This window comes from Chrysochloris asiatica, unplaced genomic scaffold (assembly GCF_000296735.1).
Source record: "Chrysochloris asiatica unplaced genomic scaffold, ChrAsi1.0 scaffold00048, whole genome shotgun sequence".
NCBI classification, from domain to species: Eukaryota; Metazoa; Chordata; class Mammalia; order Afrosoricida; family Chrysochloridae; genus Chrysochloris; species Chrysochloris asiatica.
The window spans coordinates 18,179,884-18,204,739 of NW_006408566.1; the positions used below are offsets into that span (position 1 = coordinate 18,179,884).

Consider the following 24,856-nt stretch of genomic DNA (forward strand, 5'->3'; position numbering starts at 1 on the left):
GATCCAAATTTTATATCCTTGAATAAAAGATATGGTATTCATTATCTATTTCACTGGGGATATAAATAATTTGCCATGCATTACCATGAAGAGGAAGACTAGAAAAAAGAAGGAAGACTACATGGAACTTCAACATCTTCATGGCTAAAAGAGGAGGCATACCTCTGAGAAAAAAGTCATTATGTTCTGTAGGATACAGCCTGAAAATACCCAATATATTATCCAGAATGATTTTTTATTTAATATTTTCTATTTGGAATTGCCCACTACTAATTTATCAGTTTGTCATACTATAGTGGGTTTCATATTGCTGGGATTCTGGAAGCTATGCAACCAGTATTTTATATACCAGCAGGGTCACCCATGGTTGACAGGTTTCAAATGAGCTTCCAGAAGAAGATTGACTAGGAAAAAGGAGAACCAACAACTTCCAAATATTTAGTCACTGAAAACCCTATGAACAGAAGTGGAACAATGTCAGATAGCAGCAGTATATTGAATATTGAAACGTGATGAAGAACACCAAAATATTCTCAGACACAGTGCCAGAAAATGAGTTCCTCAGGTTAGGAGGCACTCAAAATATGACTGGGGAACAGCTGCTTCCTCAAAGTAGAGTTGATCATGATGACGCGAATGGAGTAAAGCTTTCAGGACCTTCATTTACTGATGGGGCACAACTCAAAATGAGGAGAAACAGCTTCAAATACCCATTAATAATCAGAACATGGACTGTACAAAGTACGAATCTAGGAAACTTGGGAAATTGTCAAAAATGAAATGGAACACATAAACAGTGATATACTAAGGATTAGTGAGCTGAAGGACTGGTATTGGTCCTTTTGAATCTGACAATCACATGGTTTACTAAGCCAGTAATGACAAACTAAAGAATAATTGCATCACATTTATCATAAAAAAGAACATATCAAGAGCTGTCCTGAAGTAAAACGCTGTCTGTGATAGGATAATATCCATATGCCTACACGGAAAACCATTTAATACTACTACTAGTCAAATTCACGCACCAACCACTAAAGCCAGTGATGATGAAATTGAAGAATTCTATCAACTTCTTCAGTCTGAAATTGATCGAACATGAAATCAAGATGTAGTTATAATTACTGGTGATTGGAATGCAAAGGTTGGAAATAAAAAGGAAGGATCACATGTTGGAAAATATGGCCTTGTGAAAGAAATGATGCTGGAGATCACATGATAGAATTTTACAAGACCAATGACTTCTTCATTGCAAATACCTTTTTAAAATAACATAAAAGATTATATACATGGACCTCACCTAATGTAATGCACAGAAAACAAATTGACTACATCTAGAATGAGAAGGTGGAAAAGCTCCATATTATCAAACAATACAAACCCAGGGGCAGATTGTGAAACAGACAATCAATTGCTCATATCCAAGTTCAAGTTGAAGCTGAAGAAAATTAAAACAAGTCCATGACAGCCAAAATATGAACTTGGATATATCCCACCTGAATTTACAGATCATCTCAGATTTAATGAATTAGACACTAAAGACCAAAGACCAGAAGATTTGTGGAATGATATCAAGAACATCATACAGGAAGAAAGCAAAAGGTCACTAAGAAGACAAGAAAGAAAGGAAAGACAAAAATGGGTATCAGAAGAGACTCTGAAAACTGATCTCTAGCATGGTGGTAGTGGTGGTTGCTATATGCCATGGAATCAGTTCTGACTCAGTGAACCTGTATAGGGTTTCTGAGGCTGTAAATATTTATGGACATAGAAAGCCTCATCTTTCTCCCGCTGAATGGCTGATAGGTTCAAACTGATGACCTTTAGGATAGAAGCCTGACTTATAATCACTACACTACCAGAGTTCCTTGCTCTCCAGTACAGAGATGCTAAGGCAAATGGTAGAAATGCAGCAGAGACGCTTAATAGAAAATTTCAAGGGAAGCTTGAAAAGACAAAGTCAAATATAAAAAATGTGCAAAGATCTATATAGGTAGAAAACCAAAAGGGAAGAACATGCCCAGCATTTCTCAAGCTGGGGGAACTGAAGAAAAAATTCAAGCCTTGACTTGAAATATTGAAAGATTCTAGGGGCAAAACATTGAATGATGGAGAGAGCATCAAGAGAAAGATGGAAGGAAGACAGTCACTGTACCAAAAAGAAGTGGTCGATGTTCAACTGTTTCAAGAGGTAGCATATGATTGACAGCCAATGATACTGAAGGCAGAAGTCCAAGGCGCACTGAAGACATTGGCAAAAAACAAGGCTCCAGGAATTAATGGAATACAAATTGAAATCTTTCAACAAACTGATGAAGCACTGGATGAACTCACTTATCTATGTGAAGAAATTTGGAAGACAACTACCTGCCAACTGACTGGAAGAGACACATATTTATGCCATTCCAAAGAGAGGCAACCCAATAGAATTATGGAAGTCATCGGCTACTATCATTATTATTGCATGCAAGTAATGTTTTGCTAAAGATAATTTAAAAATGGCTACACATTCACAGGGAGCTGTCACAATTCAGGTAGTATTCAGAAGAGGACTTGGAACAAGGGATATCATTGCTGATGTCAGAAAGCTCTTAGTTTAAAGCAAAGAATACCAGAAAGATGTTTACCTGTGCTTTACTGACTATGCAAAGGCTTTCAATTGTGTGGATCATGACAAGCTACAGACAGCATTGTGAAGAATGAGAATTCCGGAACATTTAATTGTGCTCACAAGGAACCTGTACATAAACCAAGAGGCAGTTGTTTAAACAGAACAAGGGAATATGAATAGTTTAAAATTAGGAAAGGTGTGTGCCAGGGTTGTATTCTTTCACCATACTTATTCAGTCTGTATACTGAGAAAATAATTAGAGAGGATGGATTATAAAGAAATATGTGACATCAGTATTGAAGGAAGTCTTATTAACAACCTACAATATCCAGATGATACAACCTTGCTTGCAAGAAAGTAAAGAGGATTTAAAATGAAAGACCACAGCCTTTGGCATGAGTTGTACCTCAATGTAAAGAGCACTAAAAATCTTCACCACTGGATCAGTAAATCATGGCAAGATAAATGGAGAAAAGAGTGAAGTTGTCAAAGACCTCATTTTGCTTGGATCAACCATCATCAACACTGATGGAACCATCAGTCAAGAAATCAAATGACATATTACACTAGGCAAATGTGTTGCACAAAATCTCTTTAAAGTGTTCAAAAGCAAAAAATGTCAGTTTTAGGACTAAGGTGTACCTGACCCAAGCAATGGTGTTTTCAATAATTTTATATGCATATAAAAGTTGGACAATGAATAAAGAAGACCATAAAAGAATTGATTCATTTGAGTTATGGTGTTGGTGGAAAATATTAAAAGTACCATGAACTGTCACAAGAACAAACAAATCTATGCTGGAAGAAGTATAGCCAGAATCCTTATTAGAAGCCAGGATGGCGAGACTTAGTCTCTTATACTTTGGAAATGTTATTAAGAGGCACCAGTCTCTTGTGAAGGACACTAAAGTGGAGGGTAAGCAAAAAAGAGCAATATCCCAATGAGATGGATTGGCAGAGAGTCAGTAGAAATGAGCTTAAGTATAACAACTATTGTTAGGTTGGTTCAGGATAGGACACTGTTTCGTTCTGTTGTACATAGGTTGCTATGAATGAGTACTGATTCGATGGCACCTAACAACAACAATTTAGAATTGGACTGCTAGTGTGGGGCTGTAAGATCAACACTCAGCTGTGAACCATAAGATCAGTTTTTGAAATCCACCATTGCTCCTTGGAAACACTATACAGAGTTGCTACATAATGGAACTTAACAACAAGAGCAACTTGATGGCACTTAACAACAAGAGCAAATCTCTAGGTTAACTTGATTATAAACTATATCTTGAATACCTACTATGAGCCCTATAAATAAAGAATTAGCCCTATAATTAAAAAATGAAGTAGACTCTTTCCTCTGCTGCTCAAATTGCTCAGGCTTATGGGGAAGACAGAGAATAATTAATTCTGTACTGATGCTGAGAATAAAGAACTAAGGAGGCAACAGAAGGCACATTTAACTAGACATGGTGGAGGAAAGAATTTGACAGAGGTGACACTTGAATTGGAACTTTGGACACATACACACTAGGGCTAGTACAGTGACTAAGGACACAGACTCTGAGGCCCTGTGCTTTGGTTCAATCTTAGCTCTACCATTTACTAGCTCTGTGACCTTCTAAGCTCCCAGTGTACATCAGCTTTCAAAATATAATGGAAATCTACCCCACAGAGTTTACTGGGAGTATCAAGTAACATAGTAAATGCTCAATAATAAAGAATTGTAATGATAATTTTGGCAATGATGATATTTCATGTCGAGGTCCTATGTCGGGGTCCAGCCTCTACAAGGAAGTGTGGGTGTCACAAAGAAGGGAGATCTGGTGGCGAAAGTGATAGAGAAAGAGAGAGACGAAATACATACAAAAAAACCCAGACACACAGATATGATGCAAGCTGGCAGGTAGACAGATCTGCAAACATATTGCCTAGCATTTCCCAGCATTGCACAGCATTGCATGCAGACCTCAGCCTTTTATTCTCTTTTTTAGGGAGGGATTTGTTACAAAGGAAGGATGTAATTCACTCAGGGAGGATGTCACAAAGGGAGGATGTGATTAAGACAGGATACGGAACTGAAATGTGATTAATCATTCAAAACAGGACATAATAATTCACAGGAACAACTTTTAAGATATTTTCACAGTTTTTCTTAACAATCTAACATTTTTATTTTTACAGAAAAAAAGGTTCAATCAAGTTGTTATATATTAACTTTTAGGCTTAAATGATCTAGAGTAGCAACGTGTGGTTTCTTAAGGATACATAACATAAAGCAAGGTTCCTGAAAGGAACCAAGCTGTCTCTGTACACTTTGCAAACTTTTGTTTGTGAGCAAGATCTCAGGCACCGGGCTTCATTTATCTATACCTAAAATGCTGCATTGTTCTTAATATTCCTATATACTTTCAGGAGGAAGAAGAGCATATGGGTTAAACTGATTATATTTAAAAGTGGTTTAATGGGGCTGCCACTGATCAACCCAGGGTCTGCGTATGCTGTCCCCAGCAATTTAATAGTTGTAAGGCATCCTGGTGTAGCACTGTGGGTTAATGTGCTGGACTGCAAAGCTGTTTTGAACTTCAAGGTCAGTGGTTCAAGCTCACCTGCTGCTCCTCAGTACCCCTACACAGGGTCGCTATGGGACCTTACCGACCTTGTTACTTAACAATAACAAGGAAGTCCTTGTGTGGTGCTGTAGAATAAGCACAGGACCACAGGTCAGTTTGAACCACAAGTTTGATGATTCAAACTCACCAGCCATTCCTCATAAACCCTATGCAGGGTCACTATGAGTCAGAACTGACTCGACGGCACTTAGCACGAACAACAACAAAGGAGATGTGGGATAAAAACTGAACCATAAGGTCAGTTTGAAATGTAAAACTGGTAGTTCAAATCCATAGATTGTTTCTGGAAAACCTTATACAGTGGTCGTTATGCATTCGAACCAACTCAATGGCACTTAACAACAACAAGAGAGGTGTGGACATTCCAGGCAGAGAGAACAATATACACAAAGGCCAGAGGACTGAGAAGAGTAAATATAGATGTCTGCTTCTTCAATCCAAAAGCATTCAGAACAACAAAAGTTTTCATAACTCAGTTGGTGGTAACATCTAATCTGAACTGATCAAGCTTAGCCTACTTAACCCACTTGGTGTGAGTCTTCATGACTTTTACTATAGAAATACTGTTGTTGTTAAGCACCATCAAGTCAGTTCTGATTCATAGAAATCCTGTATAGGGTTTCCAAGAAGCAGCTGGGGAGTTTGAACTGCTGACCTTGAGGTCGAGAGCTTATTCTAGGGTGCAACACCAGGAGGCTACCCTAGGCCTCACTGAGAGTGCTATGTATGTGCACATTATTAAAATTCTAAAATCCAATCAAGCAGTATTCTTGAATATATCTGGCCCTATGAATTCAGATAAGGGTGTGTTGCCAGACTTGCTAGACTACAGGAGGAAGGGTGAGGGATGGCAGGGGACAAGGAAAGAAGCAGAAACCAGATAACAGGAGATCTATATGTCCAGCTAAGATTCAGGAGACTCATCAAGGGATTTCAATCAGAAAAGTTAAATCATCAGACTTAGTTTTCAAGATATCTTCATTGTGAGTTTACTGAACAGAAAGGTCTTTTATATTACAGAAGAACAAATACATATACAAATATAATTGTCCATTCTGTCCACAAGTGCCTTCCTTTTCCATGGGACATTTCAATAATTCCAGAAAACCCTAACCAAGATTATAGTTAATCTCTCAGTTTAGGGTTAATGGAAATTTAAGGGCGCTTCAGTCCCTTTTATCACAAAGGCAGATCCATGAATCTAAATCATGGAGGCTCCATGACTGATCTATGCTAAACCACACCTGGGCTTCTGATTAGTCTTTCAAAAGCAAAACACTCTCCAGTTAAAAGTCCCCTCAGTCAACAGTGTTAAAGCCATTAGAAACACAGTATAATTCAGTGAACAACTCATTTCTTATCTGTACAGATTATGTGACTGGGCTGTCCAACACTGCTGTATTATGTGGGAAGGTTCAGTTAATCAAGGGAAGCCTCTAGAAAACGCACAGAAGACTTTACATACTGGCTCTTGTTGTCACTGCACAGCCTGTCATTCAGAAAGGGAAATCACTCTGTGCTGGTATGCCTTGTTCTTCAACAAACCTTGACGGTTGCTCCCTGGTATTTTTCGGTTTTGTCTTATGGCTGTCCATCCATCCAACATTTACTGAATGCCTATCATGTGCCAGGTACTATACTAAGCGCATATAAATGGAAATTGATTATTTTGTGATATCTTTCTGTTACTTTCCTAATAAAGACCACATGCTGGAAAAATTCTAAGACATCACTAAACTCATTCTCTTGAGGTTTTTAGCATACAGGGTTGTTGTTGTTGTTAAGTGCCATTGAGTCGGTTCTAACCCATAGAGACTCTGTATAGGGTTTCCGAGGAGCAGCTGGTGAGCTTGAACCACTCACCTTGCAGTTCAAACGGCTTTGCAGTCTGGCGCGTTAACCCACAGCATCACACCAGGTTGTTGTTGTTAGGTGCCATCGAGTCAGTACTGACCCATAGCGACCTTATGCACAGCAAAACGAGACACTGCTCGATCCTGGGCCAACCTAACTACTGTTGCCACGCTTGAGTCCATCGATGCTGTCACTTGGCCAATCCATCTTGTTGGGGGGTCTTCCTCTTTTTCTCTGACCCTCCACCTTACCAAACATGATATCCTTCTCCAGTGACTGGTCCCTCCTGACAATATGTCCAAAGTATGAGAGACGAAGTTTGGCCATCTTGGCCTCCAAGGAGCACTCTGGCTGCACGTCTTCCAAAATGGATCGATTGGTTCTTTTGGCAGCCCATGGCACTTTCAATATTCTCCTCTAACACTATAATTAAAAGGCAAGTGAATTTTATGGCATGTGAGTTACCTCTCAATTAAAAAAACAAAACAAAACATGACAAGTAGTTTTACAATAACTTTCATCTCCTCAGGGTTTCATGCTTCTTCTCTTTTTGAACTGAAAACGTATAACCCAAATTTGTCAGAACACAGCTTAGGAGCCTAGTTTGAACTTTCGTTTTTAAATGGCAGTTGGGAACCACTGACTGCCCATTAGGAAGGGACTTCAAATCACAATCCTTCAGTGCTGATTGTTTAAAAATAAGACTTCTCAACCATTCTTCTGAGCTCTTAAATGTTATTCCTCCTAGAGCCCTAACTATTGGATAAGTGGAATAGTAAAACTATTCCAAACTTTGTGTGCCTCCAGGACAGCAAACCATATGAAAATGTAATTAAAGTAAGAAAAAGAGGCCCTTGAAACACACACAGGGGTGAAAAATAAGGGGAAAACAACAAGATAAAAATACTAAAACCTCTGAACTTCAGCGCATGAAGGACTAAATGAGCTGGTGTACAGGGAGGTGCTCGTCACAGTCTCTGGTGCTCAGTGAAGGCTCTAGAATGGCAGTCACTATCCTCATGCCCTCTGCCCACACTGAACCACTGGAGAGGCACTAAGGCTTCCATAACTACCAGTACCCTCCACAGACACATATTAGACACCCACACAACAGATGAGTGGTAAATAGGAAAAGGGGTAAAAAAAAAACACAACAAAAAACAAAAACCAATGTGGTTTTCATTTCATGCTCTTCCAAATAAATACAAAAACATCATGAGTTGGGAAGTCAGCTGCATGTCTTCACATTGCCAGATTCAGTACTTGACCACAGAGCAGCAGGGAAACGAGCAAGATTAAATAAGAAAACTCACTGCCACTGATTTACCATCCTCTTGGGAGACGACGGTGACAAGCTATGTTGTTTGTTTTTATTGTTATCATGAGATGGTAGCCTCTTGAAATACAGTGATTTAAAGGACTTGGAGGGAGAAAAAATGAGAGTACATCTAGTTGTGGCCTAGTCCTGACTTTGCAGTTTTCATCAAGCTTTGAAAATGACATGTATTTTAATCACTCTACTTGTAAATCCACCAGCTGCTCCTCAGAAACCCTATGCAGGGTTGCTATGAGTCAGAACTGACTGGGTAGCACTTTAATAACAACAATTCGTAGACCCATAATGCATACCTATGTATGGCCATCTCACCTCCAGGTGTAGTCTCATCATTCTGCAAAGAGCTGAGTATGAGCTTAGGAATCAGTTTGAATTGGAAACATATCTCTAAGACTTATTTAGTTATGTGACCTTGGGGATGTACTTCATCTTTCAGAACCTAATTTTCAGTCTCCATGAAATGGGAAGTTAATGCTAATACCTTTATGCATAGTTAGATAAGCTTATGCAAGTTAGATACTGTATTCAAATTTGTTGTTGTTGTTGTTAAGTATCGTTGAGTCAGTTCTGACCCATAGCAACCTTGTATAGGATTTCCGAGAAGCAGCTGGTGAGATTGAACCACTGACCTTGCAGTTCAAAGCGACTTTGCAGTCCAGTGCATTAACCCATGGTGCCATACTATTCAAATTTATTAGCACATACTGAAAAAAAAATCAGTTGCCCTCAAGTCAATTTCAATTTATGGTGCCCTCATGTGTGTCAGAGTAGAACTGTACTCCATAGGGTTTTCAAAGGCTGATTTTTTGAAAGAATATCACCAGGTCTTTTTTCGGCAGTATCTCTGGGTAGACAAAACCTCCAACAAGTTTAATTAATTGAGCATGCGAATGACTTACACCACCTAAGTATTACAGTCCATACTAATTGTGTGGTAAATATTTACTGTTATTCTTATTGCTATTGTTTTTCTTCCTTCCCCCCTCCTCCCCCCACACACACCCCTTTACTACATTACACTACCATTTTTTTCAGGCAAGCTATAGTATGTTGTAGAAAGCTGTACTAAGGCCAGTTGATGGATAAACTTTCTTCAGAAGCTTTTGCCTCTTATATTCTGAGAGGTCTGGTTTCAGCTGCTTTTGCTCTGTTCCTGGTAGGCTTCCAGGATAAGGAACCAAACAGCCCGGCTTGCCTTCTATTGCAGTAGAATGGCTGGATCACATGGTCAGTATCCATGACTTTGCAGTTAGTTCAAATCCACCAGCCACTCCTCAGAAACCCTATACTGGGTTGTTATGAGTCATAACCGACTCAAAGGCACTTAACAACAATGACTAAAATATTGTTCTTGTTTAGTGCCAAAGAAATCGGACATATTTTGAACTCATTTACTTGTTAAAAATACAATGGACTTTTTCCCCAGACAGTGTGATGCAGTGTAAATGATGCAGTGTGTTGAATACAGGCATCTCTGAATTAAGATCTAGTCTGACACTAAGTAGGTCTATAATTTTGGCAAAGTCCATAACCTTTCAGAGGCTCAATTTCTACATCCGTAACTTGAAGGTCATTATACGTATCTCCCTATTTTCTTCTTGGTCAACTGTCAAGCATACCATTAGCACCTCTGCATTGATAGGTGGTTGTGAGCATCTTTTAATTCTCAGTTATCTGTTGTTGTGAGCTGCCATAGAGTCAGTACCAATTCATAGTGACAATAGAATGAAACACTGCCTGGTCCTGGGACAACCTCACAATTGTTGCTATGCTTGGGTCCATTGTTGCCGCCACTATGCCAGTCCATCTTGTTGGGAGGTCTTCCTCTTTTTCTCTGACCATCCACTTTACCAAACATGATGGTCTTCTTTGGGGAATGGTCTCTCATGATAATATGTTCCAAGTATGAGAAATGAAATCTGGCCATCCTGGCTTCCAAGGAGCAGTCTGGCTATACTTCATCCAACACAGATCTGTTTGTTCTTTTGACAGTCCATGGTACTTTTAATATTCTCCTCCAACACCATAAATCAAATGCATCAACTATTCTATGATCTTCCTAATATACTGTCCAACTTTCACATGCATATGAGGTTATTGAAAATACCATGACTTAGGTCAGGTGTACTTTAGTCCTCAAGCTGACATCTTTGCTCTTCAATACTTTAAACAGGTCTTGTGCAGATTTGTCTTTTGTAATATTTTGTTTGATTTCTTGACTGCTGCTTCCATGAGTATCGATGGTTGATCCAAGCAAAATGAAGTATTTGAAAACTTCAATTTTTTCTCCATTTATCTGGATGTTATTTGTTAGTCCAGTGATGAGGATTTTTGTTTTCTTTACGTGGAGATGCAACCCATACGGAAGGCTGTGGTCTTTGATCTTCATCAGTAAGCATTTGAAGTCTTCTTCACTTTCAGTGAGCAAGATTGTATCATTTGTATATTGCAGGCTGTTAATCAGGATTAGAGGATCCTGATGACATTTTTCTTCATATAATCCAGGTTCTTGGATTATTTTCTCAGCATACAGTTTGGTAGCCTTAGGTGCCCTCAAGTTGGTTCCAATTCATTATGACTATATACAATAGAACCAAACACTGCTTAATCCAGCACCATCCTCACAATAGTTGTTACGTTTGAGCCCATTGCTACTACCACTGTGTCAATCCATCTTGCTTGGTGTCTTCTTTTTGGCTGACCCTCCACTTTACAAGCATGATGTAGTTTTCCAAGGACAGGTTCCTGCTGATAATATGTCCAGAGTACAAAAGAAGAAGAGTCATTATACTTGCTTGTAAGGAACATTCTGGCTGTATTTCTTCCCACACAGATTTTTTGTTCTCTGGCAGTCCATGGTACTTTCAACATTCTTCCTGAATACCCTAGTTCAGATGTATTGTTTCTTTTCTGATCTTCCTTATTCACATGCATATAAGGCAATAACAAATAACCAGGTTTGGTTCAGGGGCATTTTAGTCCTCAAATTGACATAATTATAAGTAAATATTTACAACAGTTTTGCCTAATGCAATACATCATTTGATTTCTTAACTAATGTTTCCATAAGCACTAATTGTGAATCCAAGCAAACTGGAGTCTTTAACAACTTCTGTCTTCTCTCCGTTTATCACGATGTTATTTATTGGGGCTATTGTGAGGATTTTTATTTTCTTTACATTAAGATGCAATCCCTACTGAAGGGCTGTAGTCTTTGATCTTCATTAGTATTTCAAATCCTCTTCACTTCCAGAAAGCAAAGTGAAGTCATTGGCATATTGTAGACTGTTAAGGAGTCTTCCTCCAATCTAGATGCTATGTTCTTCATCATATAATCCAGCTTCTTGGATTTTTTGCTCAGCATAGATATTGGATAAGTATGGTGAAAAGATATAACCTGACACAAAGATTTCCTGATTTTAAACTATGTGGGTTAATGAGCTGGATTGTAAGGTTGGTTTGAATCGCAAAGTTGGTGGTTCAGACTTACCAGCCATTCCCCCAAAACCCTATATAGTATCTCTATGACTCAGAACTGACTTGATGGCAATTCACAACAACATCACTTGTTCTGTTCTAATGACTGACTCTTGGTCTAGGTACAGGTTCCCATAAGCATAATTAAGAGTTCTGGAATCCCTATGCTTTGCAATGTCACCCAGTTTGTTATGATCCACATAGTTGAATGTCTTTGCGTAATCAATAAAGCACAAGTAAACATCTTTCTGGTACTCTCTGCTTTCAGCCAAGATCCCTCTGATGGCAGTAATGATATCCCTTGTTCTGAATATCCTTCTTCTGAATCCAGATTGAATTTCTGGCAGCTCCCTGTTGATGTATTGCTGCAATCATTTAAAAATTATGCTCAATAAAATTTTACTTACATGTGATATTAATGATATTGTTAGATGATTTCCACATTCTTTTAGGACACTTTTCTTTGAAATGGGCACAATTTGGATCTCTTCCAATTGGTTGGCCATGTCTTCCAAATTTCTTGACATCGTCAAGTGACCTTCTTCTGTCCTGCATAAGTTTGTTGAAACATTTCAATTTGCATTCTGTTCATTCCTAGATCCTTGTTTTGTATTTGTTTGTTTGCCAATGCCTTTTGTGCTGCTTGGACCTCTTCCTTCACTACCATTGGCTCTTGATTATATTGTGTCTCTGGAAGAGATTAAACACTGACCAGCTCTTTATGGTACAGTGACTATATTTTCCTTCTATCTTCTTTTGATGTTTTCAGTTTTCCCATAGAATCCTTTAAAATTGCGACCCAAAATTTGAATTTTTCTTCAGTTCTTTCAGCTTGAGAAATGCTGAGCATGTTCTTCCTTTTGGTTTTAGAACACCAAGTATTTACACAGTTCAGTAAAAAATACTTTACTTTGTCTTCTTGAACTGCCCTTTGAAGTTTTCTGTTCAGCTCGCTGATTTCTTTGTTTCTTAGAGTAGCTTTAACTACTCTGTGTTCAGGAGCAAATAGACCTTTTGAAACAGACTCTGCGCAGCACCATAATGCAGGATGAAACACAGCTGCCTCAGACTCAGGCTACATCCTTTTCTTTGGGAGTTTTTTCCTCAGATGGTCAGAGGAACAATTATAGTTCAATTGTAATCATTGTAAAAAGAAAATAATAATAAAAATAAATCGATCTCCAATAATGTGGCAAAATGCAGGCTTTTGTCCTACTTAGAACCTAGTGACTCCTTCCTAACATCCTCCTTTGAAGATAAATTCAGGCTACAGGAAAGCTCTGAACCTGCATGTCTGCAGCTCCCATTATCTGGTAGCGTAGTGGTTACGAATCAGGCTGCGAACCTTAAGGTCAGCAGTTCGAAACTACCAGCCGCCCCGCGGGAGAAAGATGAGGCTTTCTACTCCAGTAAAGATTTACACCCTCGGAAACCCTGTACAGGGTCGCTATGGGTCGGAACCAACTCGACGGCACTTAACAACAACAACATAGGTAGGAGGGGATCATGTTCTCTCAAGGGAAGAATGATAGGGTGGGAGCTTGTAAGCACTGTCTTTGTGGAGGAAAATGAAAGAACAGAGTGTGGTTGGTTTAAGCCTCCTAGTCCTACTGATGGAGTCCTGGTGTGGCACTGTGGGTTAATGCGTCAGACTGCAAAGTCCTTTGAACTGCAAGGTCGGCAGTTCAAGCTCACCAGCTGCCCCTCGAGTCTATACAGGGTTGCTATGGGTCAGAAGTGACTCAATGGCACTTCACAATAACAACAATTGCAGTGCTACTGAAATCAAATTGTTGCAGCGAAATTTTTACCCCCTGGACAGAAGTCAAATGAACAACTGGATGAGAAAGAGATAGTGATGTCTGGTTGGGGACAGGAAAACCGTGGTCTTGTGAATATCATTACCCATAAGTAAATTTCCTTGTCTACTGAAGACACTGTTGTTGCTAAGTGCCGGTCAGTTGATTCCAACTCATAGCAATCCATTTTATGGTTTCCCAGGAGTGGCTGGTGGGTTTGAACCGCTAACTTTTGTGGTTAACACTTCAGTGCTCATCCTACATCCAACATGCTTTGCCAACACCATAATTCAGTCATCAATTCTTCAGTCATCCTTGTTCATTGTCTAGCTTTCACATACATATGAGTGGAGAACATTATCACTTGGATAAGGCTCACCTTAGTCCTCAAAGTGCTAACTGTGCTTTTTAACACTTCAAAAGAGGGCTTTTGTAGCAGATTAGCCCAATACAGTACATCATTTGATTTCTTCCTTTTTTTTTTTTTTTAACTTTCTATTGTAATTGAAAGTTTAGAGAGTAGATGATCAGTTTCACATTTAACAAATCATAGACTTCATTTCATTTTATGGTTTCATTTCTTGACTGCTGCTTTCAAGGGCATTGATTGTGGATCCAAATAACATAAAATTTCTGACAACTCCAGTCTTTCTCTGCTTATCATGAAGTTGTTTACTTATACAATTGTAAGGGGTTTTATTTTCTTTACATTAAGGTACAGCCATACTGAGGCTGTAGTCTTTTATCTCTTCATTAAGTGCTTCAAGTCTTCTTTGCTTTCAGCAAGCAAGGTTACATTATTTGAATATTAGAGACTGTTAAAGAGTCTTTCTCCAATCCTGATGCTATTTTTTCTTCACATAGTCCAGATTTGGGGATTATTTTCTCAGAATACAGACTGATTAAATATGGTAAAAGTATACAGCCCTGACACACATCTTTTCCAATTCTAAATTAAAGGATCCCCCTGTTCTGTTCAAACAACTGCCTCTTGAACTATGAACAGGTTCCCTATAGGCAAAATTAAGTTTTCCTGGAATTCCCATTTGTATCATGTTACCCATAATCTGTTATGATCTACACAGTTAAATGTCTTTGCATAGTCAAGAATGTACAAGTAAACATCTTGCTGGTAGTCTCTGTTTTTTTTTGTTGTTGTTGTTGTTGTTTTTCCAGTCAAGATCTGTATCATTCACTACCTCTTAAAATGGTTGAATATTGGCAATTTCTTTTTGGTACAGTGTCTCTGTGTATTACTTCCATCTTCTTTTGATGCTTTCTGCATCATTCAATATTTTGCCCATAAAATCTTTCAATATTTCAAGTTGAGTCTTGATTTATTTATTTTCTTTCCAGTTCTTTCAGCTTGAGAAATGCTGAGCATGTTCTTGTCTTTTGGTTTTCTAACTCCAGGTCTTTGCACATTTCATCACAATATATGACTTTGTCTTCTCCAGTTGCCCTTTGAAGCTTAGCAGTCTTGGAAGTGTAGTGGATTATGAGCTGGGCTGATAATTGCAAGGTCAACAGTTCAAACCTACCAGTTGCTCCATGGAAGAAAGATGAGGCTCTGTGCTCCCATAAAGATTTGTAGCTTTGGAAACCCTATACAGGTTCAGTATGAGCTGGAACTGACTCGGTGGCATACAATTACCAGCACCACCACCTAAAATACTTCATTGGTTTTGCTTCTCTAGAGAACCCAGCCTAAGAGAATCTCTCAATTGGAGTTTGTCTGATTAGGCTGTGTTTATATGTGTTTTGTGAGGGAGGCCACAGAGGGTAAGCGCCATTCTCCTCACAAATCAAGGGTACATACTTTTAACAAGACTTACCACTGTTGACGTTCATTATCTATGTTAGCTAGTGTCTGTTAGATTTCTCCTCAAGATTACTCTTTTTCTCCCCTTTCCCAGACTATACTCCTTGTGAGGAAGTTAATCAGCATAGCCTGGTATGTCACTATAGGATCAGTACTGGACTGTGAATTACAAGGTCTGAGGTTCAAACCCACCAGTTGCTCCTTGGAAACCCTACACTGGGTCGCCATGAGTCAGAATCAACTAGACAACACTTAGCAACAGCATCACTTAAGAAGTGAAAAATTATACTCTGCCTTCTAGAGGGTGGAATGTCTAAATAAATTATTCAGCATTCTTCTACAGGAGAAAATGTTACTTTCTCATACAACTATTTGTTTATTCAGTAATTTATTAACATCAATATGGACTCATGGGTATTTATGTTCTACCATGGGTTATAATATAGTAGTATTTTAATATAGTAGTATAATTTAATATAGCAGTATGTCCTGGTATGGCACTGAGGGTTAATGTGCTGGACTGCAAAGTCGGTTTGAACTGCAAGGTTGATGGTTCAAGCTCACCAGCCATTCCTCGGAAACTCTAAACAGGGTCTTTATGGGTTAGAAGTGACTCAACAGCACTTAACAACAACAGTGTATTTATTGTATTGCGCATTTGTTTAAGCTATTGGGAGATCCAATTCTCTGCTCACATCAGCTATAATTCTGTCCAAACCTCAAGTCTTCATTACTTTCCAACACTCTCTCATCATGTGACTCCTTAGCTGGAAGAGAAGTTGCCAAGTTACAATCTGACTTGACAGTTCAAAAAAAGGGGTGCTGAAGAGAAGGCAAGGATCAGCTCCAAGTTGACCCTATGACTTTTCATCCTCTGGCTAACCCCTAATGTGTATTGTCTTGGGTTTTAGTGACTTGTATAGTAATTAACTCTGAACAAGCTGCTCTGCTGCTTTTATGGAGTTAAAAAAAGAACAGTATTTTTCCTTCCTTTTTAATTAAATCACCCACAAGGAAGAAAAATGTACAGCCCACACTTGTATCATCTGAAATATCAAAAGTCTGATTAGGAAGTCTTATGTTCAACCTCAGGCTTTTCCTCCAGATTCCTGCAAGTAATACGAATCAGGAGGTAGGGCGCATCTAAGTATTTGCCACCACTCACCTATGTGGTCCTGCGTTCATTTATTTTGGGTGATCTAAAAGGAAGCAACCTGGATCAAACACAAAATGATCCTGGGAATTTTGTCTCCCTCACCCTACTGAACTGGAAACATCAGAACTGAATAGGCAGGAAGCAAGAGAACCTTTCAGATCATGTTGGAAACCACTTTTTGAAAATCCCACAGTCCCTTTGGTCCCTGTGCTCTGTTTGGTGAATGTTTCCTGACAGTTGGCAGTTGAATTTGCCAGAACCACAACAAAGAGGGTCCTTGAATTTCCCTGGGAGTATTTCCTCAGACCTGTACCTCTCTCAGACCTCACAAAGGTGTTATTGTTGCTGGCTTGCCGGGCTCCCAGCACCTGAGGGAGATCAAAGGCATTTTTCGATGCCAACATGACCACAGTCTCGCCCTCACGACATAACATTAAAGCTGATGATTAATCCCCTTGGCCCTGAAGGTCCCTTCCCACTCCTGAGTACAAAGGGGGTTGGAGGTGGGGACTATATTTCAAGCACAATATAACTATAATAAACTCATATTTTATGGCCCTCACTCATTGCAACCAACTGCAGTTGTCCATCAAACTCTTCACGCCCAAATAGTTGCTTCATATGAGTCTTTGATATCACCTGAATGTTTACTAAGAATGCCCACCAGTTTTGAGTTCCTACCAGCGGCAGAGGCAAGGGGCTCAAGCATGGCAATGATTGTGAGGAAGGCTCAGGATTGGGCAGAGTTTCGTTCTGTTGTGCATAGGGTCCCTATAAGACAGAACCAACTCAATGGCACCTAACAACAACAACTAGCGAATAGCAGAAGCCCTGGTAGTGTAGTGGTTACGTTTTGGGCTGCTAACCTCCAGGTCAGTGGTTCGAATCTCCCAGCTGCTCTATGGGAGAAAGTTGAGGCTTTCTGATCCTATAAAGATTTACTCTCAGAAATCCTATACAGGGTCATTATGAGTTGGAACCACCTTGATGACATACAACCACCATTACCACATATATAATACATACTATCCACACAACAACCTGTGGGACTGGAATCATTGCCTCAGCTTGGTAGGTGAGACAACTGAGCTTCAGAGAAGTTAGATAATTCACCTTAGGACACAGCCAATAAGTCATCCAGATGTGGGTGACTTGAAAGTTCAGGCTCCTCTACTCTGTGTGAAAATATTATAAGCATGTACAATATACCCAGTAAGGCACTGAAGAGGTTTGGAATCAGCCAAGCTAGATTTGAGTTCTGAACTCCACCACTTATTACTTATGGGATTTTGTGAACTTCACGAGACTTTTCTGTAAAATGCATATAGTAGGAAAATTCATTATCTTCTCCATATACAAGAGGGCTGAGAAGTAGGATGTTACAAAGTGAAGGAGGCAGGCATCCACATTCATTTGGGTTTGTTGCTGCTCAGCAATCTGAGTGGACTGGGGTACAATTGTTGGAAATTCAGAATTTACAGAGACCCCTGGGAATCGGATTAGATGTGTGCCTCTGAAAACGGGACATGATATAAGAGATTTAAATCAATGCTCCCCGAGACCAACTTAACAAATATGCAGCCTAGATCACGAGAAATAAAAGCTAGTGGTCCTCCTTCAGCAACTGATGAAAGTGGCCTTAGACCTCTGTAGACATTTCTCTTCACTGAAAACTACACCTGACCATCAGGCAGCTGTGGGGGAAGAAGTATGCTGCATTAGTAAATTCATTTATTTAAAGTAGTTTCATGGAACTCTTTGCCCAGAGTCCCAGGGAAATGAATAAAAAGCAGCAATTCCTTTATTAAAACAACTTCTTTGCATTCCAGAGCAAATGTTACCCCAGGAGGAAATCTCTTCCCTGTTCCCCTCCAAGGCACAGTGGGGGTCACTATATCCTTTCTGCTTAACAACAACAGTACTAGCAATAAACAGTGTGCCCTTGTAAGGCAGATACTCTTAGAAGCACTTTACAGATATTACAGTGAAATCTGTGAAAGCCAGAACACGACAGGATTGCTGTGTTTTTTCTAATTCTTAGAAGTTTCCAGTCACTAATAGGGTTTAGTCTTATCACCTTTGTATCATTCACTTCAGTGGGAAATATTTGAGTTTTCTTTCTAAGATGGTTTCTACCTTATAAAAGGTCTGGCTTTCACTGGATTGACTACATTATTTAATCTTCATACCACCACTATGAATCAGAAAGTACAGCTGTCCACCTTTTGTAGATGAGGCATTTGAGGCTCAGAGAGCTTAAGTAACTTAGGATGGTTCTTCTACCTATAGTGTTTATAACTCCTGCCAGGCAATTTTTACCTGATGGTTTTGGTAAGAGATGGTTGGGAGAAGATGCTGATAGGGTTCTCTTATTCAGTTGGGAGTGGTTGTTGGTGTTGTTGATAAGTGGCATACAGTTGATTCTGCCTCATAGCTACCCTATATAGGGCTTCTAATAAGTGGCTGGTAGATTTGAACTAACAACCTTGTAGTTACGAGTTCAATGCTTAGCCTATGAGCACTGCATCAGGCTAATCCAGTTTGATTGTTAACAGGGTTAACTGTGATTGCAAGAACTTGGAACTCTATTGTGTCTATAAAGTAAGCCATCTTAAAAGCAGGCAAAGGGGAATCTCACTACCGTCAAAAAAGAAGAGCCAGGAATAGAGTGTGTCCCTTCACATTGAACCTCTCTAATTCAGGGACAGAAAGCTGTGACTCCAGAGAAGCCACAGAGGAGTGTCAGAGGAGTGGCAGTAACAGAAACAAGAGTCAGTGCACAAGACAGAACAGTGAGTTTCCTGGCCATAGAGTAAATAAAGCTAAGTGGCTTTAGGCAAGGGGCTCACTTGTAGAGTGGGATGCCTCCAGGTACTTAATTGATGTGCTAGGTTTGGTGACCCACAGAGTCAGAAGTGAGCCAGGTATCTTTGAGCTGAGACTGATAGAGGAGTGGAGTGCCATGTGGGCATTTATCCACAGTGCTAAAAGACCTTTGTAACATTGCTGAAGTAGGGCAGAAGCTAACGAACTGTAGCTGAGAGGCCAAGGACCAGAGAGAGGTCTGTCTGCAGGTATGGCTAAAAAGAAGCTTTCCTGACTATAAAGAACTGTGCCCCGAACATCTCCAGTATCCTGAATTGTAACCTGATAACTTCTCTAATATACTCCAGAATTGAGTGTGGTCTGAATTCTGTGTGATCACTATGGTGAATTATAGTACTCAGCTTAGATTAGAGAGTGTTATGGGAGGGACGGCTGATGTCAGATTTAGTAGAGATGGTAGAAGGCTGTAGGCATGTATGATCTCAGCCCCATAGGAATCGGCTTTGGGCTAATGCTGAATTGGGGTTAATGTGCTTGACTGCAAAGTCGCTTTGAACTACAATGCCGGTGGTTCAAGCTCACTAGCTGCTCCTCAGAAACCCTATACAGGGTCGCTATGAATCAGAACGGACTGAATGGTATTTAACAACAAAAACCTTTGTGTAGTCAGAGGAGGTCAAGGGACACTGACTCCACTCACATTTCTTACAGAAACTAACTGGACTGGCTCTACCATCTCTATTCAATGGGATGCTTGTGTGAGGAAACCTGATACATAATAGGTGCTCAGTACCATGAGTTTTTTGGCCAATGAAAATGAGATGAGCTGATACAGTAGCTGCAATACGGATTCCAACATAGCAAGGATTATGAAGCTGGGGCAGAAGTAGGGGAGGTTTCCTTCTGTTGTCCATTAGATCACCTTGAATAGGAACCAACTTGATGGCAACCAACAACAATAGGAGTCTCGAGTTCAGTCTGAATCTGTAGATTCTTCATATTATATTTTAATAGCTGTTATAATTTTGCTTATCATCAATGGGGGGTCCCATCTCATCCTTAGGTTGTAAGATTTAGTGTAGCAGCTGATACAAGAGCAGAAGCTCTATAAATGTATTTGTTGTTATTGTTGTTAAGTGCTGTCAAGTCGGTTCCAACCCATAGTGCCCCTATATAGGGTTTCTGAGGAGCAGCTGGTGAGCTTGAACCACTGACCTTGTGGTTTAAACCGACTTTATGTCCAGTGCATTAACCCACAGTGCCATGTTTCATGGTAAAAAAAGGCTCAGTAGTCCCCTAGGTGGAGCGAGGTGGCTCTGTTGGGTAAGCACTAGACTGCTAAACACAGGTTGGTGGTTTGAGCCCTCCAGTCACTCTGTGGGAGAAAAATGAAGCTTCCTTTCTGTTCCAGCAAAGATTTACAGCCGCAGAAACCCTATACAGGGTCACTGTAAGTTGGAAGAGGCACAAACAACAACAAAGTCCCTAAGGTAGATAAACAACTGCCTGTTGCTATGAGTGCTTCCAGGATTGCAATAATTCTTCTTTATACTGTATCCTGTACCAATCCCTGCTCATCTGCCCTCTCTTCACTTACTCCCACCGCCACCATAGTTAACTTCCTTCTCCTCGCCCCCCCTCCACCCCTTTCTCCCATTTGACTCGTCTGGGAAAAATCCAGGGAGTCGTCCATCTAAGTTTAACAGAGTAATGACTTTTAAATAAAAATATGGTAGAAATGGGTACTTATCGAAATGGAATGCTTTCAGACTCATGCATTTAAAGGAGATATAAATTTTAGGGCAGGCACTAAATTTTAACTGCAATCTTGGAGAAAGCCCTTCCACTAATTTACGGAGCAAAATTAACAAAGTGAAAATTGCTTATCAGTGTTCTTTTGAAGTCATGATATGCAATCTAATTCTATAGATCATCAGGACGCTCCTGGAGAGAGATGGATTTATATTGATTGAGAGAGAGCTCAGAGGCCAAGGAAAATACACCCCTTTTCAGAGAAGACTGAACTACCCATTAGGGAAAGATCATCCTGAGAGCTCTGCTTTGCCATCCTTGGATCTGATTTCACCCCTCATGGCTGGGAGTTCTGGCCAGGATGTAAGAGGCAGACCAAACCTTTCCACAGGTTTTTAAATTTTGGCGCCTGGGAAAAGATCTGGAAAATCTAAGCAAGGTTGTTGGAGAGACAAAGCACATGGAGGTAGGAAGGGAAAAGAGAGCCAGAGCTGAGGGAGGAAGAAGCCAGTAGCTCAAGGTCTCCTCCCAGGCTGCCTGTCCCCTGTGCAGTGGCCCTGCCTCTGCATCCCGCATACTCACCCCCATGTGACAGGAAGATGTTCCACAGATGACAGCCAGTCGTGATGTCATGGGCTGTCTCTCACATGCTAGACCGTGCCCCCTCACATCTGCTCCAATCACTCCTGCAAGAAAGCAAAACAAAACAGAATCCCCTTTTAAAAAAATAAAGAGGAGGAAATGAAAAACAAGTATAAAAGACTTTCTTTAATAGCCAAACAACCTTGAGAAAGAGTCCCATGAATAAGCTAGGCTCAAACAGAAACCAAAAGAACGTACTTGTTTACAATGGGAAAGCCAGGAAACCTGTTTCTGTTTCACTCTTCTCCATGTACAGCATCTAACTTTGTAATCATAATAGTAATTGTAAGTGTAATAAAGCAGCAACTACCAGTTACTTTGTGCTCACCGAACACCAGGCATTATGCTAACTATTTACATGCATAGTCCCATTTTAGATTTACCCTGTTCAGTACATAGGATTAATGCCACGGACATCTGTGGATAAACTAATGTGTGTAGAGTTTGAACGACTTGCCCAAGTCATGCCTAGTAATGAGGAGAGCTGGGTCTTAAACCCAGACTGTACCAGCATTTACATCTGATGCTCTGGGTCTTGAGAATGACTCCCTATCTCTTTGTCACAGTTGAGTGGATTGTAGTTTGCTCTTTTTGAAACACCACTGTGCTGAGGACCAATTTTCAGAACAGTGAAACTGGAATAACAGATTATATTTTTAATCTCAAAGTCAATATCATTTTTTTACTGACTGAATATTTTTGTGATCTCTAGGTCACCATTGGAGTCCTGGTGTGGTGCCGTAGGTACCACAAGGTTGGTGGTTCAAACTCATCAGCTGCTCCTCAGAAACCCTATACAGGGTTGCTATGAGTCCGAACTGACTTGATGGCACTTAACAACAACAACAACAGGTCACCCTCTGACTTCCTGGGTAGCACAGTTAAGCACACTAATGCAAGATGAAAGGTTGATGGTTCAAACCTACCCAAAGAGCCTCAGAAAACAAGCCTGGCGATCGGCTTTGGAAAGCAGGTTTGGAAACCCTATAGAGCACTTTTACTCTGCGTATATGGAGGTCACCATGACAACTCCATGGCAACAAACAACAACCGGTCACCATTCTTAATACAACTTGTCACGAGGGTGACTGACAGGGACTTCCTGTATATATGAATGTCAGACAGCTGAGAGTTTCCTATAATCTCATACTTGCAGGACAAGTAAAACTGAAACTTGCAGGACAAGTAAAATTACAAGTGTCACAAAACTGCTAGCTAGAAAGACTACTGAGAGCCTAGACTTTCCCTTCAATATTCCAAATAGTCAATAGACTCCTTTTGTGCACAATACAATTCACTGGATGGGATTTAGGCCACAAGAGAGATCAGCTCCTGCTGTTCCCCGGTCAGCTCCATCCATTGCTATCTCATCTCTCAGTCCCCAGTTCTCTGTCCCACCTCACAACCTTTGCATTCACTGTCACCTCTGCATCAAATACCCCGACCACTTTTCTAGGCAGTTATTGTTGTTCTTGTTGTTAAATGATGTCAAGTTGGTTCCAATCCATAGTGATCCTGTATAGGGTTTCCAAGGAGTAGTTGGTGAGCTTGAAACACTGACCTCCTGGTTCAAACTGACTTTGTAATCCAGTGCATTAACCCACAGTGTCACACCAGGACTATTAGTGTTATTGTTGTGTGCCTTCAAGTCGGTTTTGACCTACAGTGACCCTGTGTAGGATTTCCAAGGAGCGGCTGGTAAGCTTGAACTACCAATCTTGCAGCTCAAACTGACTTTGCAGCACAATGCATTAACCTACAGTTCCATCAAATTGACCCCCGACTCATAAGGACTCCATAGACAATAAAGTAAAGTGCTTCCTGATTCTGGGCATTCCCATGACCAGTTGTGGATCAGACCACTGGAAAAATCACATGGGCCACAGGGCAGCTAACTAGCCTACCTACAGGAGCTCAGGGAAGGTTTCCCAAGGAGATGGTCTATGCTGAGTTCTACAAGCATTAGCCAGATGAAAGAGAGAATTAGAGTATCTGCTCAGACCACAAATGCCCAGATTTTGAGGGCATGGACTGATCAGCAAGCAGGCCTTTCCACAAAGCAGGATCTGGGGAGCCACATTCATGCTACTCATTCAGATGAATACTCCAACAGCTTTCTAGGGTGTTACAACGCTTTTTCCAATTTCTACCTCCTCAGGCACCACAAATGAGATGTTCTGCTATTGAACTGAGGCCCAGGATCAGGGGAGATAAGTCTGTTCCAGACTTCCTGTGGTTGGATGTCACAGTAGGTCAAGTTCAGCAATCAGACAATGGAGCTCTAGAACTTGAGCTTACAGGAGTCTTGGGCCCATCTGTTTTCAGATCAAGTCCCCTGCTCTGCTCAGCACTGAGGTGCTGCCCTTCAAACTCTGGTACCCAGGCTCCAAGTGAGTCACAAGTGACTCACCCAGGAATGCTGAGGGCAGGAGGAAGGGGGAACCAGAGGGTATTTCTCTCTCTTCTCCTCCAGTGTCTCTTAGTGTGTGTTACCCCTGGGCTCTGGAACATACCTCTTCTCCTTGTCCCTTCATCCTAGTGATGGTGTTGCTGTTATGTGCCATCGAGTTGGCACTGATTTATAGTGACCCTATATACAACAGAACGAAACACTGCCCGGTCATGGGCCAACCTCACAGTTGTTGCCATGCTTGAGCCCACTGATGCTGCCAATGTGCCAATCCATCTTGCTGGGGGTCTTCTGTCTTCTTCCACCTTACCAAAAATGATAGCCTTCTCCAGTGACAGGTCCCTCCTGACAACGTGTCCCAAGTCTGAGTGGTGTTGGTGGCTGCCATGTTGCTCATCTCTGGCCTGCTTCAGTGCCTCCCTGTGGCCTTTTGCAGCTCTTCCATCATTGGATTCACCATTTTTATGCACTAAATTCTCTACTTTCTTAAATACTTTGAGTGGTTTGTGTTTTTTTGGATGTTCTCTAAGTGAAACAGTTC

The 24,856-nt window shown here is 40.5% G+C and overlaps 1 protein-coding gene across 3 annotated transcripts in view; it reads right to left on the reverse strand.

The window, feature by feature from the left end:
• The window catches only part of FGGY (FGGY carbohydrate kinase domain containing), a 677,880-nt gene that overhangs the window by 270,577 nt on the left and 382,447 nt on the right, over positions 1–24,856 (reverse strand). For all 3 annotated transcript variants that reach the window (XM_006862488.1, XM_006862487.1, XM_006862486.1), the window contains one exon: positions 21,846–21,949. In XM_006862488.1, the coding sequence (XP_006862550.1) occupies positions 21,846–21,949 (104 nt within the window). The remainder of the gene's footprint in view (positions 1–21,845; positions 21,950–24,856) is intronic.